This window comes from Euprymna scolopes, chromosome 1 (genome assembly GCF_053919585.1).
Source record: "Euprymna scolopes isolate OS-2025 chromosome 1, ASM5391958v1, whole genome shotgun sequence".
NCBI lineage: Eukaryota > Metazoa > Mollusca > Cephalopoda > Sepiida > Sepiolidae > Euprymna > Euprymna scolopes.
Genome location: NC_136482.1, coordinates 112,438,438 through 112,456,725, shown reverse-complemented (window position 1 = coordinate 112,456,725; position 18,288 = coordinate 112,438,438). Strand labels below are relative to the sequence as shown.

Below are 18,288 nucleotides of genomic sequence, written 5' to 3'. Positions count from 1 at the left end.
CCTACATCAAAGTGGCACTGTGCCTTGTTTGGGGTGAAAATGTAATAAATTTAAAAAAAAATAAAAAAATAAGGTAAATTACTTATTCAAAATGTGACTTTATGTTTCAGAATTTATAAAATGAAGACAGACAATCATTGTTTGGATTATTCGATTGCTGCACTCATTTTAGATGTTAGTGGGGGATGCCCTTTTCTCTTCTCTGCAATCCCTTTCCCACAGAAGAGATGTAGGGAGCCTACCCTGTTTTATTGTTATTTTCATGGTAGGTGCTCGTCTGAACTTCAATCTATGGTACCCCCCTTGCCAGACTTTGACGAAAAACACTCGTCTTGCCAGAACCACTATCAACAATTACCCACACTGTTTATCCGTGCCTAAACCTAAACATAGATTCCATGAACAGGGCTTCTTTCTTAGAACTGCGAGCCTGTGGAACTCTGTTCCGCTTGCCTGCTTTCCAGCTGACTACAATCTGATTGTCTTCAAGCCCAACGTGAACAAGTTCTTATTGAACTGTCCCCCTAAGTAATCCAAGTTACAAAATTTCCACTAATGTTTACTACGCTAAAATCACAATGACTAATGTATACCTATTAACCCTTATCCTCGAGTGGCCTCTGGGCCTTGATAAGCGGTGACACCCCCCCCCCATGTAAAAAAAACAAAAAAACTTGGGAATTTTTATGTCAAACTAAGTGTCAGTTGTCTAGAGGTTTGAACATTTAATCCTGATTATGGACAATACTAAGAATACAATTATGAATTTCTAAAACAAATTCTACCTGGTCATGGCGGACGGAATGAGAGCAAGCTACTCCCGTCGATTAAATACAGAATTTTCTTTGAATTCTGCATAGATTTTCCAGTTTGATCAAATGCACCCGAAGAAGGTCAGAGGTTACATTAGTTGAAATGTTGAGATGATAACATTCAAAATGAGAGGAGTTGTCCAAATAATCAAAACTGTGATTGTTTACCGATATCTTATCATCTGAGATAGATATCCCATAGGCAAAGTTACAAAATAAATTTGTTAAACAAAACAAAAACTAATTTTTACAAGCCCTAACCTTTTATTCAATCCTGTTATAAGAGGCAATCCTGAACATACACAACGATAAACATTTATTGTTAATACTTAAATTATCTTATGCTTCAGTGTTTTTAATGTCTTCAAATGATCGGAAGTACTTTGGAGTTGAACACATTTTAAAATTGTTTAAAATATATTTAAATTATGTCCATACAGAAAATTTGGTACTTGTCCAGAAACCTCCCTCCCATGAAAAAACAAAAACAAACAAAAATCTCTGTGATGTACGTACCTATGACGGAAAGAAAATATCATACACCAAAATCAGGTAAATTGAGCAAGTAGTTTTATTTTCAAAGAAAACAGTCTGACGGTACAAGGGAGATAATGCCAAATAATTCAAACTTTCACAAGATTTTAGAAAGCAATTCTTAAAATGGGAAAAGATGACTGGAAAAACTTAAATTCGCTTAAAAATGATTTTTCTTTATAATAATAAAACTACTTGATCAATTTATGTGATTTTTCATGTACAATATTTTTTCCATTATGGGTATGTACACCATACAGATTTTTCTTTATATTTATTTGTTCATAAGGTGGAATTCTGAACAAACGGAAAAAATTATTTTTTATTAGTTCCAAATTTAAAGAGTTATTTACCTTGATTATATCGGTTTTTTGGGGTTTTTTTTTTTTTTAGATTATACTATTATTTTGAAGTTGAAGATGTTGGCTAATCAAGGAGTGATCTCTATTAAACCAGATCCAAGTTATCTCCCTTAAATCATTACTAACCAACGAGAGAAAGCACACTCCTATTTCTGAAAGTCAAAAATATATAATCCTACCCTATGTGGTTTCATGCCACCCTTACATGTTTGTCTTCGTCAAACTGAGACAATAAATGTACATTATATATAATTCAATTGTTTCTAAATTGTTGTCCTTTTTCCACCAACATCCTTATGTGTTCTAAATAAAATACAAAACACAAAATGGCTACTGTGTATCTTGGAAATACCCGAATCACCACCCCCTATCATTTTAACTGGTATTTTGCAGTATGTATTTTTTTTACAGCCTACCCAGCGTAGCATAAACACCCCCAACCTCATGTTAAGAATGGCTTTCAACCTCAAAAACTATACTACATACTAAAACATACTATAAAAATTGGGGGGGGGGGTGATTCTCGTTCAGGTCTGCCCATGATTTTGTTACAAAAACATAAAAATACGGATCGCAAATAAATATACACTCCAGAGAAAAATTAATGTACATAAATCACCGGAATAATTTTAACAGATCAAATTCAAATTTTTCATTTTTTGTTTTTATTTAACATGAAAAAATTGAAATAGTCTAAAATAATGGAGGAAATTTAATGATCTAAAAGAGAATCTTTTTAATTTTTAAAAAATCTGACAAAAAACAATGTCATCTCTACTTTGTACCTCACATGGTTAGATTGCATTTAGTCGCAATTTTTATACTACTTTTCAGTAAAAATGTTATATGCTTTGTTAAAAATCAAAATTAGGCAATGAAATTTGCTATATAAGCATATTTTTGTGCAAGGAATCAGAATATGCCACTAAAAATATCCACAAATTAATAGTACCCAAGTAATCTGCAGTAAGTGCATGTAAAAATGCTGTAATACTTTAAAATACCATGTATCCATTAAACAAAACAAGTGAAGCATGCATGGTCCCTCGTGAGTGCACAGTAAACAAGGCATAAAAGAAAAATTACTAAGTTCAGCATTTGCCCTCCATCCTCCATTTAGCTCCAAAAGTCCACAGGAGAAGTCAAATCCTGGTGAAAATGAACAAACGGTTCAGTTTTAGGCCTAAATTTGAGTTCTGTACCATGCAAAAAAAGAAATGACCAAGTCTATCATTTGCCCTCCCCCATTTAGCCCCAAAAGTCCCCAAGGCCATAACATATTTACATTTGAGTCTAGCACCATGCAAAACTTCTAAATAGACATACACAGAAAATTTTGGACAAATATGGTAAAATAGTCCCAAAAATAAAGTGTTTTTATTAACTCTAAAAGAGCCCTGGGGCACACCCAAGAGTTATCTCGAAGTATAGACAAACAAAATTATATAGAAATCAGTTAGTTACAACTTTTCAGAAAGTTTATAAAAATCCAAGGCATCAATTTTTTTTTTAATTAGCACAAAAGTATCAATTTTAGCCATTTTACACCGAGAAGCACCCCTACGGTGGGCAATTGGAGTTTTCCCAGAAAATTCGTTCTGTTACTTTTTTACTCATGTCATGTTTAATGTTTGTACAAAATTTCAAAAAATTCCAAGGCGTAGTTATTGAGAAGAATGCGGACAGATGAACGGACGAGGGTGAATTTACAGGTCCACCCTCCTTTTGTAGGGAGAACCAAAAAGAAGTTAGAGAACTCAATTTGAATTGCAATGTATTTTATGTACAAGAAACTAAAATTCTCTCTTTCCTTTTTCATCATGGCGACAAGAGGCAAGAATAAATTCAAGACCAAGTGATTAATTATATTACGTTTATGCATGCCAACCAACTCACAGGTTATCTTTTTGTATTCTTGTTAAATAAGACATATGTTATTGTAGAGAAGACGGTGATTCTCATCTTATTGCAAGTCAGATATGTACAGATACGGCTGACTCAGTAAAATGTCTTTCTCCATATACTCAACAGACACTAGTAGAACTCTATAGTAGCCGTGTATTAGTTCTACAAGAGTACTCTACAGCCACAAACGATAAGGGGGCAGTAGTAGTATGTAGTGGAGGTTTACATCACTATCGTTGTGAGGTGAATGACACAGTGCATGCATTATCAGCTAAAGTGGGGCAAACTCAAATGCAAGAGTTTCTGTTTCTTGGTCAAAATTGAGAAGGAGGGGTTGAGGGTCAGTTTCCTCACTAAGATTAATGCAAATTATAGACCTGTGGTTCAGAGGAAGAAAGAAAAAGAAAAGGACTACAGAGTTCTTATTTGGATTCATCGGACTACTGCCCTCATCTTGAGTGTGATTTTCACAACATTTTGGTCGATGTAACATCATTGTCTCATTGTCCATCTGAAACTTATTTAACCCTTATCCTTGAGTGGCATGTGGGCCTTGATAAATAGTGGGCTTTAATAAAACTGGTTACACCTTCTTCAGGTGTATTTTGTCAAACTGAAGAATGTTTCTGTCGAACTTGGGAATTTGGACGGAATTTCGAGCGGAACCCTTTATTTACTTCACGGGGATAGCGTGCTCTGGTTCTGTCAGCCATGATGGAGAGAGGTCCTAAGTAATTCGCAATTGTATTTTTCAGTCGCCCATACTGAGGATTGAACCTTCAACCTTCAGGAAAATATCACTTTTTACAATTGATTTTTCCAAGAACTCTAACCACTGCACCACGGATCCTTGTAAACCTCCGCCACATACTACTACTGCCCCATTAGTGTTTGTGGCTGGAGAATACTCTTGTAGAATTATTACACAGCTGCTATAGAGTTCTACTTGTGTCTGTTGAGAATACTGAGAAATATTCCAGAGTTTGACAAAATACACCTGAAAAAGGTTGGAGGTTACATCGACTGAAACGTTGTAAAAATCACACTCAAGGTGAGAACAGTAGTCCAATGAATCCAAATAATACGAATAACCAATCCTCATCTCAAAAATTCAGAAACACCATACAGAGTTCTTGTTTTCAATGTACACGTTGGCCACCAGCATGAGTAGATTCCAGTTACAAAAGTCGTATTAGTAATAACAGCAATAGCAGCAACTTTGCCCAAAGTTTAACCCTTCCTCATCATGTTAGGGATAATAGCAATGTGATAGTGTCATGGCTACCCAGCTAATAATACTCTAGTGATAACTCAGGAATCCTTCAGTTGTCCCTGCCTCTGCATTTAATAAGCAAAGACACGCCAAGTGCGGAAGAACAAATCAATGTGACTTCTGCACCATTCCTTGTTGTGTTCTAGACTAATCCTTCCCAGACTTTGCATGCAGCTGTTGAACATTAGGGCTAAAACCTGCAATATAGATTATAATCTATAATATCTTATACTACTTTACCAGGAATAGGCACTCATTTTATTGTTCATTTAAAAAAAGTTAGGGGTTTATTGGCAACACTTGCATACAATTATTTCGGCCTGTAACTAATATTTAAGTATATAATGGCTTAATTATAATTATACCAACTGGGCAGTTCATCAGCACAAAAATAAGTGCATAAAAACCAAATTATCAACATTATTATAGACAGAATTTTTTATAGACTTTTTTGTGTCAATAAGTTGCTCAGCTGGTATAATTCTAATTAAGAGCCATTATATACTTAAACACCAGCTATGGGTCAAATCGATTATATGCAAGTGTTACCAATAAAACCCTAATTTTAGTAAATGAAGATTAAAATGAATGTCTATTCATAGTAAAGAGGTACATTATAAGAAACATTTATAGCTCTGGTATTGCACTATTGAGCTATCTAAAAGAATTTTGTGTTATTTTGCTCATATATTTGAATACCATTTCAATTAATATATATATATATATATATATATATATACACACACACACACACACACACAGGAAAAAAAAACTTGCTTTACATTACGCATATCTGAGAAAATTGACCAAGTCTTATCTGCTTATCCTTCAGCTAACATTCACGTATGTGGTGACTTCAATGTTCACAACGTCAAATGGTTGACCCACTCTAACAAGACCGATGATGAGGGGAGGTTCTGTCATGATTTCTCCATTGCCTATGACCTCACTCAGATTGTTCAGGAACCCACCCGTGTGCCCGACAATGACGGCCAGTATGCGAGCCTACTAGACCTTTTTCTCACAACTTGCCCTGAACTATGTTCAGTTTCTGTTCTGTCGCCTCTTGGATCTTCCGACCACTCTGTTGTATCAATTAAGATAAAAATGAAATGTAATAAGTCCCCAGACGTACCTCTCCATCGTACAGTATATCGATACACTAAGGCTGACTGGGATAGTTTCCGTACATTTATATCTGATCTACCTCTGCATTCCATGTTTAAAAAGGATGTGTCCTCTATAGTATTAGACCTGACGGAATGGTTAATTGTAGGTATTGACCGTTTCATACCCTCGAAAAAGTTTCAGCAAAAACCTAACAGCCAGCCATGGTTCTCTCAAGAATGTGCTGCTGCCATTGCGCACAGAAATCACTTTTTCCACTGTTTCCAACGTAATAGATGTATGAAAACTAAAGCCGCTTTCAGGACTGCCAGCAACCATTGTAAGAAATTAATAAAGAATGCAAGAGAGTTGTATGCTCAATCTGTTGTCCAAAGTAGCTGAGCAGCGGCTTGGTTCCCACCAGTTTTGGCAAATAGCAAACAGAATCCTGAACAGAAGCGTGTGCTCCATCCCAACTATTATCAATGGACCTGAGGTAATCTCGTCAGCATCAGACAAAGCCAAACTCTTTGTCAAGAACTTTGCAGCTAATTCTACCCTTTGCGATCAAGGCCTCCAACCCCCAATATTTCCTCCTGTATCAGAAAACACGCTATGTGATATACGTATATCTGTACGTGATGTTGCCAAGCTAATCAAAAACCTTGATTCCAGTAAAGCAACTGGCCCTGACGGTATTCCAATTATAGTACTCAAAAAACTTCAACCTGAACTAGCGCCCATACTTACAAAACTGTTTAAATGTTGTCTTAAGGAGAATAGTTTCCCATCTCCCTGGAAAATTTCATCAGTATGCCCTGTATTTAAGAATTCAGGTGATCGCTCATCCCCCTCTCAGTACAGGCCAATAAGTCTCCTGTGCGTCATGAGTAAGTTGCTGGAATCTGTGTTAAATACAGAAGTAATCAACCATCTCAACAAAAATAACCTTCTTAGTGACACTCAATATGGTTTCCGTTCTGCTAGATCTACAGCAGATGTGCTTACAGTTATATCTCATAGGATTAGCAAATCTCTCGACGGAGGCAACCTTTCTAGGGCAATTGCTCTTGACATATCTAAGGCCTTTGATAGGATATGGCATAAGATCTCTAGCTATGGTATTGCTGGAAATGTCTTTGATAGGATATGGCATAAGATCTCTAGCTATGGTATTGCTGGAAATGTCTTCTCAATTATTAAATCATTTCTTTCTGATAGGTTCATAAGAGTAGTAGTTGAGGGGCAAAAATCAGAAGCTCACAGTATTAATGCCGGTGTCCCTCAGGGGTCCATCCTGGGCCCAACTCTTTTCCTGATCTACATTAATGATCTTCCAAATCACATCCTTACATCATTTGTAGACATCTATGCTGACGACACTACCATTTATGGTTGCACATCTAAGACAGTAAACGACCAAGTTCTCTCCAATTCTTTCTCCTCTGATCTTGAGCACGTAGTACAATGGGGTAAGGAGTGGCTGGTTACTTTTAATGCATCTAAAACCAAACTTCTCTCTTTACATCATCAACATTCTGATCCACATCTGTTATCAATTGAAATGAATGGCTCTCGTCTTCAGGAGGCCTCAAGTTTTGACAAGCTTCTTGGCTTGACCATTACTCCTGATCTTAAATGGAACACGTACATCAAATCTGTTGCCAAGGCCGCTGGAAAAATGGTGGGATCTTTCTATCGATCCGGTAGATATCTCACTGCTGATGCTATTCTCTATCTATATAAGAGCCAGGTACGTCCAAGGATGGAATACTGTTGCCACATCTGGGCAGGAGCTGCTAGAAAGGACTTGGCCTGCCTTGATAGAGTTCAAAATAGACTTCGTAGCCTCGTAGGAGATTTCCTTTTCTCTTCCTTGCAAACTCTATCTCACAGAAGAGATGTTGCGAGTTTGTCTCTGATGTATCGTTATTTTCATGGAAAGTGTTCGACTGAGCTTCAATCTATGGTCCCCCCTCGCCAAACTTTCACAAGAAACACTCGTCTAGCTGTAAACACTATCAATAATTCCCCCCACTCTTTATCTGTGCCTAAACCTAAACGTAGATTCCATGAACAAAGCTTCTTTCTTAGAACTGCACGCCTGTGGAATTGTCTTCCGTTTTCCTGCTTTCCGGCTGACTACAATATGGTTGTCTTCAAGTCTAACGTAAATAAGTTCTTGATGAGCCGTTCCATATAAGTTATCAAATTTACCAAATTTTCATTACTAATGATTACTATATTGTCCAATTTCTACTGTACACTCTTTAACCCTTATCCTTGAGTGGCTTCTTGGCCTTGATAATGTGGTGATGCCTATGTAAAAAAAAAAAAAAAAAAAGATGTATAAAATTTTTATGTTATGAACTATGTGTTTGCATGTTGAAAGGAAAAAGCAAGTTTCTTCTGTTGTGAAAATGAAGTCTTTGCACTCAGCAAAGCGATAAAACTTTTTCTACTTGCTTAAATTACTTTATTAGTCATTCTTTCTCACAAGCTTTTACTTGAATGAAAGGCATAAACTATCATGGAAGTATTTGATCTCCCCCCCCCTCTCCTCCCATAAAAAAAAGTCTACGATTCTCATATGAAAATCTTTAAATTTATGGAATATGTATGGAATTAAGCAATTTTCATGGACAAAGATTTCAGCTGCATGGATGTTGATGGAGCGATAAACTTTGCATGTATGGAATTGCATTAAATACCTAGATCCTTAAATTCAGGGTGACTGCATCAACCAATCGGATTGTAGCACCAGAGAAAAAAAAAAAAAATGATTACTAATAAAAGGAATTAGGGTTACAGTTAGATGAATGAGAAACTACAGTGTAAAGATTAACAAATATTTATTAAAGCCCACTATTTATCAAGGCCCACATGCCACTCAAGGATAAGGGTTAAATAAGTTTCAGATGGACAATGAGACAATGATGTGATGATTTGTAACGATGCTGGTGATTGGTCAGAATTTGATTACTAAAGAGGGCCATTTAAAAAGAATTTGTTTTAAACTTGAAAATTACCAGGTTTTTGTCAGCTGGGAAGCAGCTCCACAGTATTGTGTTCCACCAGCAGGCAGCTCTAGGAAAAAAACTTTGCTCATGGAAGTTTCGTGAATTTTTAGGTAGAGAGAGAACAAGAAATTATTGACAATGGTTATAGCTAAATGAGTGTTGTAAATGTTTTACAAAGGAAGACCATAGGTTGAAGTTCAGTTAAGTACCTGTCAGTCAATATCTCATTAAATCATCCCTGACTTTTTGTGTTATCTTTTATTTCAGTGATCTCGTATCGCATATATCATTTCTTGCCAGAACTGAAAATGAAAATTTTGTAAGCCTCGATTAAGATAATAGCCAACTGCTATAAAAACCAGGAAGCTAATATTTAATGTGAATCTGTACATTTGATACAGATTTAATTTACTTTCTGATTTGTCACCAACAGATCACATGCTTCTTCAGGTGAGCATAATTGACAGTGATCCTCCAATTCTGAACTCTTCTCTCTGCTTCTGATATTAACTACCCTCCCCATCTCTTTGATTCCTACAAGAGTTTGATAATTCTTCCTTTTCCTTAATAGGTTTAATGTAAAAAAATATGATTAAAATGAAATGTCAACTGTACATTTTGAAGTAGAAAGATACTCACCATTAAAGCCAGAGCAGGGACAATGAACATGTCCACCTGTGTGGTAATGACCAGCAGCCATGTGGCTGAAGGGTCAAAACAACTTGCTACAATTGGTCGGTCTTCAAGCCATGGCAACAATTTCATTTCTGATCGCTGACCATGGACACTCCAACGAATCAGAACATGGCCTGCAATTAGATTTTAATATTTCTTTTTTCAATTAAAAACAATATTTTCCATAAAAATTCCTGCAATATAAAATCTTTATTTTTTTCTTAAAAAATTGAAAAGAGAAATAATCAAAGAAAGAACAAAAAAAAAAGAAAAAGAAAAAGAAAAAACAAATGGAGGAAAAGATGGTGGTGACAAGGTCATATTTTTCCTATAACTAGATAACGGAATTAATATATGGATATCTTTGTAGCCTGATAAACACTTTCATGGTCGCACTATGATTATATATATATATATATATATATATATATATATATATATATATATATATATATATATATATATATGAGAGAGAGAGACCATTGTGTAACATAGAAAAAGGAATCCCAAACATTATCTTCTCAGCCCATTCTGCTCTCTTCCCACTGACTATAATCTCTCTTAGAGGATCTCCAAGCTGCCAACTGTAATCAACTCCCATAAACTCAAACTTGACTCAACTAATTCAAAACTTCTAAATATATTGACTCAGGATCGAAACTTATGTCTGATCTTTTGTCTTAGTCATTGACACTTATTGGTCCATTGACTTTGTCGGATTTAGACTTTAGACTTCACCCTCGTCTTTTCATCCCCAAAATTTTCAATAACTACTCATTACATTTTTCTGAAATTTTGCATGAAGTTACAACTACCCAAGGGAGGAAATTGATTTTTGATAAAAATTACAGCTCAAGAGTTAAAATCCAATATTGCATCTTTTTTGACACGTGGCTACATCCATTTTTTTTTTCTGATAGTTAGACGATTGAGCTATTGTCAAATTCTGTAAGAATTCTCCTCTCTTTTTTTTTTCACAGTAATATTCCATAATCGAATCCCATTGCTGTCACCATGTTATACCTTTTTTTAATGTTATTAGTATGAATGTGTTATATTAAGGAGAAGAAACGAGACGTGTTAGCTCAAAGAAGACATCTTTATTTTCATAAGGGACGTAACTCCTACAGCAACAATTACAACAAGGAAAGATAATCCATATGTTGACAAGGGCATCAAAATAACCAAAAATAGCAGTTTTCGGGATATAGAATCGTTTCCGACCATTAGAATTTGCTGAAAATTACCCAAAAGCAAGATCACATGAGTATACAGCTGGAAACATAATATTAGACCCTGGAAAAATTCTGGTTGCATCCCCATGGGAGCCAAAAGTAGCAAATTTCGGGATATAGAATCTTTTCCACCTTTTTTGCTGAAAATTACCCAAAAGCAAGATCACATCTGGAAAAGGGTGTTTTAGGAGTGAAAAACACACCTTTTGGGGCTAATTTTTATTTTTTTCCTAAAATGCAAGGCGTCAGTCAGAGGACCATATAGTTTTTGGCTTGTTATGTTTAACATTAATAAAATTAATTAGATTGATAGAAACTGATTACTTTTATGTTCACCCTATCAGCCACTCCCAGCTGATATTTATTTTACTGCTTTTTTGTGCTTCTTGGTGAATCATTTCTTACCATTGTTCTGAAACTATTTTTTTTTTTTTAGACAACTTTTTTCATTTCCTAGCTTGGAAGAATGGAGTACGGGGGGGGGGGGGCATAGTATCACATCTTCACCATGAATGGACATCTATTCACAAATGATTAAATTAAAGAAATTTTATTTGATATCACTTGAGTTTCAATCTTAATGTAGTAGCACTAATAATAGCCCTTCATGCCAGACCTTGTGAAAGGCTTTGAATATATCAATATACAATATACATGCCGAGAGATGACCATTAAAATATCCACAGTAGAATGGGCTTTCTTAAATCCATACTCTCAATCAGAAAGAAGTTTAGCATTTACGAAGTGGTAGAGTAGTACTTGATTAATTAATGACTCACAGATTTTAGTGAAGCAAAGGAGGAAGATAATACTTGAACATATCAGTTCTTTCACCAGAATTTTTTGAATACTGGTACCATAGAGGAAATTTTCCAGGTATCAGTGAAACAAGACTCCAGGTCAACACAATAGGTTTTTGTTTTTTTGTATGATATCACGGACATGAGAAGAGGTGATTTGGGGATCTACGAGCATTGGTCCTGTCTGCAAATGGAAAAGGAAACCTTTTTGGTTATTGCAAAGTAACCTCATATTTGTTAGATAATAGGTAAATAGTCGATTGTCCATTATTCACTGCACCATTATAAATTTTCCAGAAATCGCGGGTTCGGAATTTCTGCAACTGAATATATTTACTGGTCATTTGGATATGTCTTCCCTTGAATGAGGCTATTTCACTCTTACAATGATAAATTTTTTTTTACTATTTGTATTCAACTTATGGCAGACGAATCAGCAGAATACATGCTGCCTTTACACAATGGCAGCTACGCAAGTTGAAGTGGTGGAGTGGGATTTATTATAGTATTTCCGTGGGAACGTGTGCTTCAATGCCTGCTGTGCACCATTCATTTGTCTCGTTTGCACACTGTTCTACAGGAAGAGAAAATATATTAATTCATGGGGTATCTCTTCTTAAACATATCATGTCAAACTCAGAAATCTTTACATAATTTTGAACAGAACCCTTCTCTCTCTCGCATTTTGTTTATTTTTAATTTCATTTTATCCTAAACAAGATATATTGCTATTAAGACGTTAGGAGACGATGATTGGGACCAGATTTATAGTGAGATTGCTAAGTGAAAAATTTTGCAGCACAATGTTTGCTCACATTACATTTAACCCTTTATGACCTGGTTGAACTAATTTGTTCAGTCAGAAATAGATTAATATAATGGCATAAAGTGGGAATTGATTCAAACACGCCTTGTACATATTAGTTCAGTATCTGGGTAGATGCCAGATACCTCTAGATTGCAACTGTCAATTGATTATATTTAGTGTGCCGCCATCTGTCTAAGAGAGTGGAGAATTCTGTTTGTTGTCATAAACACACATTTTTCAAGCACTACGGATAATAATCAAAGTATGTATGAAATGCAAAAATTCTCAATGGTAGTTTAACTATTGAATTTTGTAATTTTTCCAGTTTGAAGACAATCATAGTATCATTACCCTTTAAACTAAAATTAACACTAGTTTTTTTGTTTTTTTTTAATCAGAATTCAGGTCATGAATGGTTAAATTTCTGCACGTTCGTACAGTCTGGGATATGGAAAGCAGAGAGGGAATTCCAAAGGCAATCAGTTCACAGAAATTTTAAAAAAAGTTATTTAAATAAGGTTTTCCAGTATCTTTGGACCTATACAGTAAATTGATGGAATTTTGCTGCTAGTTGAATCAGTTAAGATTATTTATGTTGGGGGTAAATTATGAGTACACAAAGTTTAGCAGAGATCATTCTACTGAATTACTTGTAAAACAAGCTCAGAGATGCAACATTGCAATGATGGGAAAAGGTTAGAGTTTGATAGACAGCGCAGGACCTATTAGATGAGAGATTCTTTTGCATCCTGTCCTAGAAGAAGGTTGATGCACCAGCCAAAATGTGGCTTTATAGAGGATGTGCCTCTTTTCAAACAGTCTAAGAATGTTCATAATTACTGCCATTATTGACAACATTGAAATACTAGTGTGCCAAGTTGTAGAATAATATTTTTTTTCCTTTATAAGAACACTGTATTCATCAAATCTACTTTACATGTTGAGCTGAGAGAGTAAGAAGGAGGGAGAGAGAGAGGAGGGAGGGAATGGGATAGATAGAGAGATGGGAGGGAGAGCGTGCACATGATTTATTTATCTTAACTACAATGAATAAAGGTCTCGTGATTTAACAAGGACAAAGCAAACCATTTAGGGTTGAGAGAGGGTATAGGGTGTGTGCATTTCTTTTTAGTCAACAATTCAGCCTATGGCTAACAACAACAATAACAATGATACCAGCCTTATGAAGGCAATCCAGTTCTTTCACAATAAAAGATATTAAGGTTAACCCAACAAAAGATGCAAACATGTCACACCTCTCTCTTATGCTTCAAAATTTTTCACATTATGATTTGATAAATTAGTTTTAGGTTTTATAAAAAATACTCTGGCAATATGGAAACATTGTTTAATTATGACTGAAGAAACAATATCAGCAAAGGGGATAACTTATATTTTAATTGAAGAATATAAAAAAAGAGTTGTCTCCCATAGGATTAAAATTTTATTTCTTTTTCTGTACAAGTTTGAAAAAAATGTACAAATAAATAAAAATTAACATGCCAGGTGGGTATGAGAGCATTATACTAAGGCTCTGATAATCTTATTTGCTAAATGATTTGTACACGTTATTTCATGTAAATCACTCCAGACAAGGCATGAAGCCACTTGATGTAAAGAGCTATCAGGAACGAAAGATCGTTACTGCAAAAACAGGAGATGCTAGCATTCAAAAAACCAACATTAAGAAAAAGTCATCAGGAAGAGAGTTCCACACATCTGCAATTCTCGGAAAAGTGAATTATATTCACTACTAAATACATTTGTTAAAAATAGAAACAAATTTTATCAAACCCTAACCCTTTACACGATCTTCTTATCAGAGACAATCCTAAGCATTCACAATGATAAACATTTATTTTGAGTACTTCAAATTATCTTATACTTTAGTGGTTTTAATGTCTGCTTGCTCGGAAGTTCAACTCATTTTAAAATTGTTTAAAATATATTCAATTTATGTGTATATAGGAAATTTGGTACTTGTCCATGGAAAACAAAAATTTTTTAAATTTTTTAAAATCTCTATGAAGTATGTATATGTGATGGAAAGTGATTTGATTTTTAAAGAAAATCAAATTTTACGGCTAAAACAATGACTGACAATTTTGCGACACCATCTTGAAAATAGTCTGAAGAAACAAGGGAAATTGCTCCAAATAATTAAAAATTTTGCAAAATTTTAGAAAGCCATTCTTAACATGGCACACGGGGGATTGGAAAAAAATTCAATTTCACTTAAAAATGATTTTCTTTATAATAATAAAACTACTTGATCAATTTACATGATTATTTTATGTACAATATTTTGTTTCCATCTATATACAGAAAAGACAAAACGGCATTGTTGTATGTCCAGCAAAGGTTTTTTTCACCGGGGTGGGGTGGGGTGGGGGTGCACTATTTTTTTTTTAGAACTTTTTATATACCCTCTATATTGCAATATCTATGATTTGCAAAGGCACGTCATATCTACGTTTATTTACATTGACTTCTATAAAATTCATGCTATTCCTTCCTCTCGCGTGTTTGTTCAGCTTTTTCGTATAAAAGGGAAACTAATCAAAAACGAAGGCAGCTTCCTGGCCTTTCGTGCTAGGATGTCCAGAAAGCAATCAGTTATGTAGGGGAAAACCCTCATCTCAGACAATTGCTATTCATTTGAACACTCTTTTGTGGGGAGCTGGTTTTTCCCAACATCCTTTGGAAACAAATAAATGAAACAGCGGAAAGCTGAACTGGCCTCCAGACAACATTCGTTTCTGCACGTCAACTTTTTGATTGACATCACTAATTTGAACTCTTTTCACTTCCTGTGACATCGTAGCGTAGCGGTAAGATATCTCGTTTTCTTTCATTTTCTTTTCCACCACGTCACAGGTTCAAGCCTCCCTCCATATTAACACTTTTTTTTCTTCTTTTACACCTCCAAACACCTGGGCAATGCTGGTATCCCCACTAGTATATACCTCCAATGCATCACTTCTTACCTGGGAACCAATCTCCCCCACCCCTGTTGTCCTGCATCTGCATAATGCTAACGATCAAGATAAAGACTATTTGTACAAGTTGCAAATTATTGCTGACCACATGCTCTCAAGAAATCTAATTATTGTAGATGATTGGAACACCCACACAGGCTAAATCAGCAGCAGTCATATTCTCGATTTGAGATCAATGTGCTAATGGTGAAAGATTTGTCAACTTTGCTGCTGAAAATCAAATAACCATGTCCAGCACATGCTTTCAACATTTCTAGTAACATCTACTTACTTGGTACTCCAATGACAGTGTCACAGCTAACTAAATTGACCACTTTCTTGTTAAACGTTGTCATTAATCATTCCAAGGAACAGAAACTGATAGCAAATTTGGTTCTGATCATGTACGCATGTATTGGGACAGCAAAAACTGCATCTTCATCTCAAGTTATCTACTAAGTTTCTCAGATACAACATTTCGAAATTGAAAAGTAAACAAACAGATGATACATTTTACATAGAATTATTCAATCATTTCAACAATCTTGAGGTAAACCAATCTGATGATGCTAACTCAGATGACCTTTAGCAAACTGTCTAGTATAATCTCCAATCCATGATGTCTAACCCTAACCCGACGGTCAGAATCACCAAGTAAAAAGACAGATTAGATCTCAGGTTAAACAATTGAAATTATTGAAAAATCAAATCAAGTCTATTGCAACGAATCTATGAAATTCAGATAACTATGTCATGAAACTGTTCTGCTCACACTGATTGAAATACATTCAGAAAGAAAGTAACAGAAGGCATGGAATATGTCTCAGCTATTAGGGACTCTTGTAAATCTGAGAGCCTTCTTTGCCTGAACACAAAGACAGATTAGGGTGGTAACCAAACCATCTTGAAGAAGAACAGCCAATCAGCAATCTCTAAGAATAACTCATTCACTTGTGTGATCACTTTGCCACTCTGTTAAACCATAGCAAACAGCTCCTTGCTTATTGCTCCTATGAATAATGCCAATCAAACTCCTTGTGATTACTAAGCAACTCCTATGCTTAAAGGTTGCTATTTTTATCAAAAAAAAAAAAAAAAACAACGTTAAAGGTGATCATATATCCCTGCTGAGATCCTCAAACACAGCACAATTATAATAGGACTTGCCATCCATCACATAATCAACTGAGTCTGAAAGACTGAAGCACTAACCCAAGACTAGAGCGATGCAACATTGGTACCATTCTTTAAGAAAGGTGATAAGCGATGCTGCACCAATTACCATCGTATCAGCCTAATCAATGTGGGAGTGGTACCATTCTTTTTTGCTTTAGAATTTATTTTTCTGCATAGTCATCAATATTCTCAATGCACTTTTGCCAAAGATTCAATGGCGCATCTCTGCTTCTGATGCACATCCATGACAGGGATTGCTTTCTTAGAGTCCCACACTGTCAATATCTGTAAAAGAGAGATGAAACTGTCAGGTCATGAATGCATAAATTCAGTTATCATGACCACCAATTTGCAATCCCCTTTGATGTATTCAAATGGAATACAAAATAGGAGGCATTACTCGTATTTTGTTTCAATTCTTCTTAAGATGTTTCCAATCAGAACGTGGCTTCAGAACAAGGCCAAACCAATGTGGTGTTCATCCAGGCTGTGGATGCACCAATGAAATCTTCACACTAAGACAAATACTTGAACATCATTGGTGCTTCCAGCAAAGGACAGTCACCTGTTTCATCGATTTTCACTGCTGCATTCAACTGTCAACCATGTTACCCACTGGAAGGTTATAAAAGCAGATAATATTGCAGGTAAACTTCTCAGTCTTCTTAAAACATAGTACTACTCAACTCAATCCTGCATACACATGTACAATGAGGTTTCAGAACCCTTTGAAATACGGTCTGACATTTGGTATGTGTTCTTTTGCCAATACTTTTCAATTACGTCATTGACTGGGTCACTTTAACTGTCAAGAGTTTTCTGGTGTCACTGCTAAAGGCAACTTTGCCATTGAGGATTTAGATTATGTGGATGATATCACGCTACTTTGCAGTCTGCTATTAATGATCTTCAGCGTGTTGGATCCAAGATTGGCATGAAAATAAATGGAAGTCCAAAATACTCACTGCTGGTCTCGCCTCAAAAAAAAAAAAAAAAAAACATTCATCATTCTCAATAATGATGTTCTTGAAGAGGTTGAGAGTTTCAAATGTCTTGGCACCATCATCAAAGCACAAATTGATCCTGTATATTTATGCTTTCTGTTGACTCAATTTCCAGTTCCGGTCAAGATCTGAGATTTGGCGCAACACCAAAATAAAGATCTGCCAAACGGCAGTGTTAATGATCTTCCAGCAATTCAGAATAACAACTCATTGTTCTAAGGGAGGTAACTTTGTTTTAATAAAGTAGTTGAAAAAAAAAATCCTCTTTACTTACAATTTCAAGTTTTGTTTAAGGAAAATTACAGTATCGTCACATTTCACATTTTTTGTTATTAATGTTATAAAATTTTGTTACATTAAATGAAGTAGTTGAAAAAAAAAATCAATTTTGCCTTACAAAATGAATAAAATTTTGTTACATTAAATGAAGTAGTTGAAAAAAAAAAAAAATTTTGCCTTAGTAAAATGGAGTTATGTCCCTGAGAAAAATGATTTGTTATTCTGAATTGTCAATCTTCCTTTATGGCAGTGAATCCTGACCAATGAGAGTAGAAAATATTAGGTGGTTAGAAACTTTTGATCACCACCGTCTGCATTGC

General features: G+C 35.2%; 1 protein-coding gene across 1 annotated transcript in view; it reads right to left on the bottom strand.

The window, feature by feature from the left end:
* The window catches only part of LOC145266444 (uncharacterized), a 174,950-nt gene that overhangs the window by 148,115 nt on the left and 8,547 nt on the right, over positions 1-18,288 (bottom strand). The window contains exon 2 of the mRNA XM_080122153.1: positions 9,653-9,822. Within this exon, the coding sequence (XP_079978279.1) occupies positions 9,653-9,822 (170 nt within the window). The remainder of the gene's footprint in view (positions 1-9,652; positions 9,823-18,288) is intronic.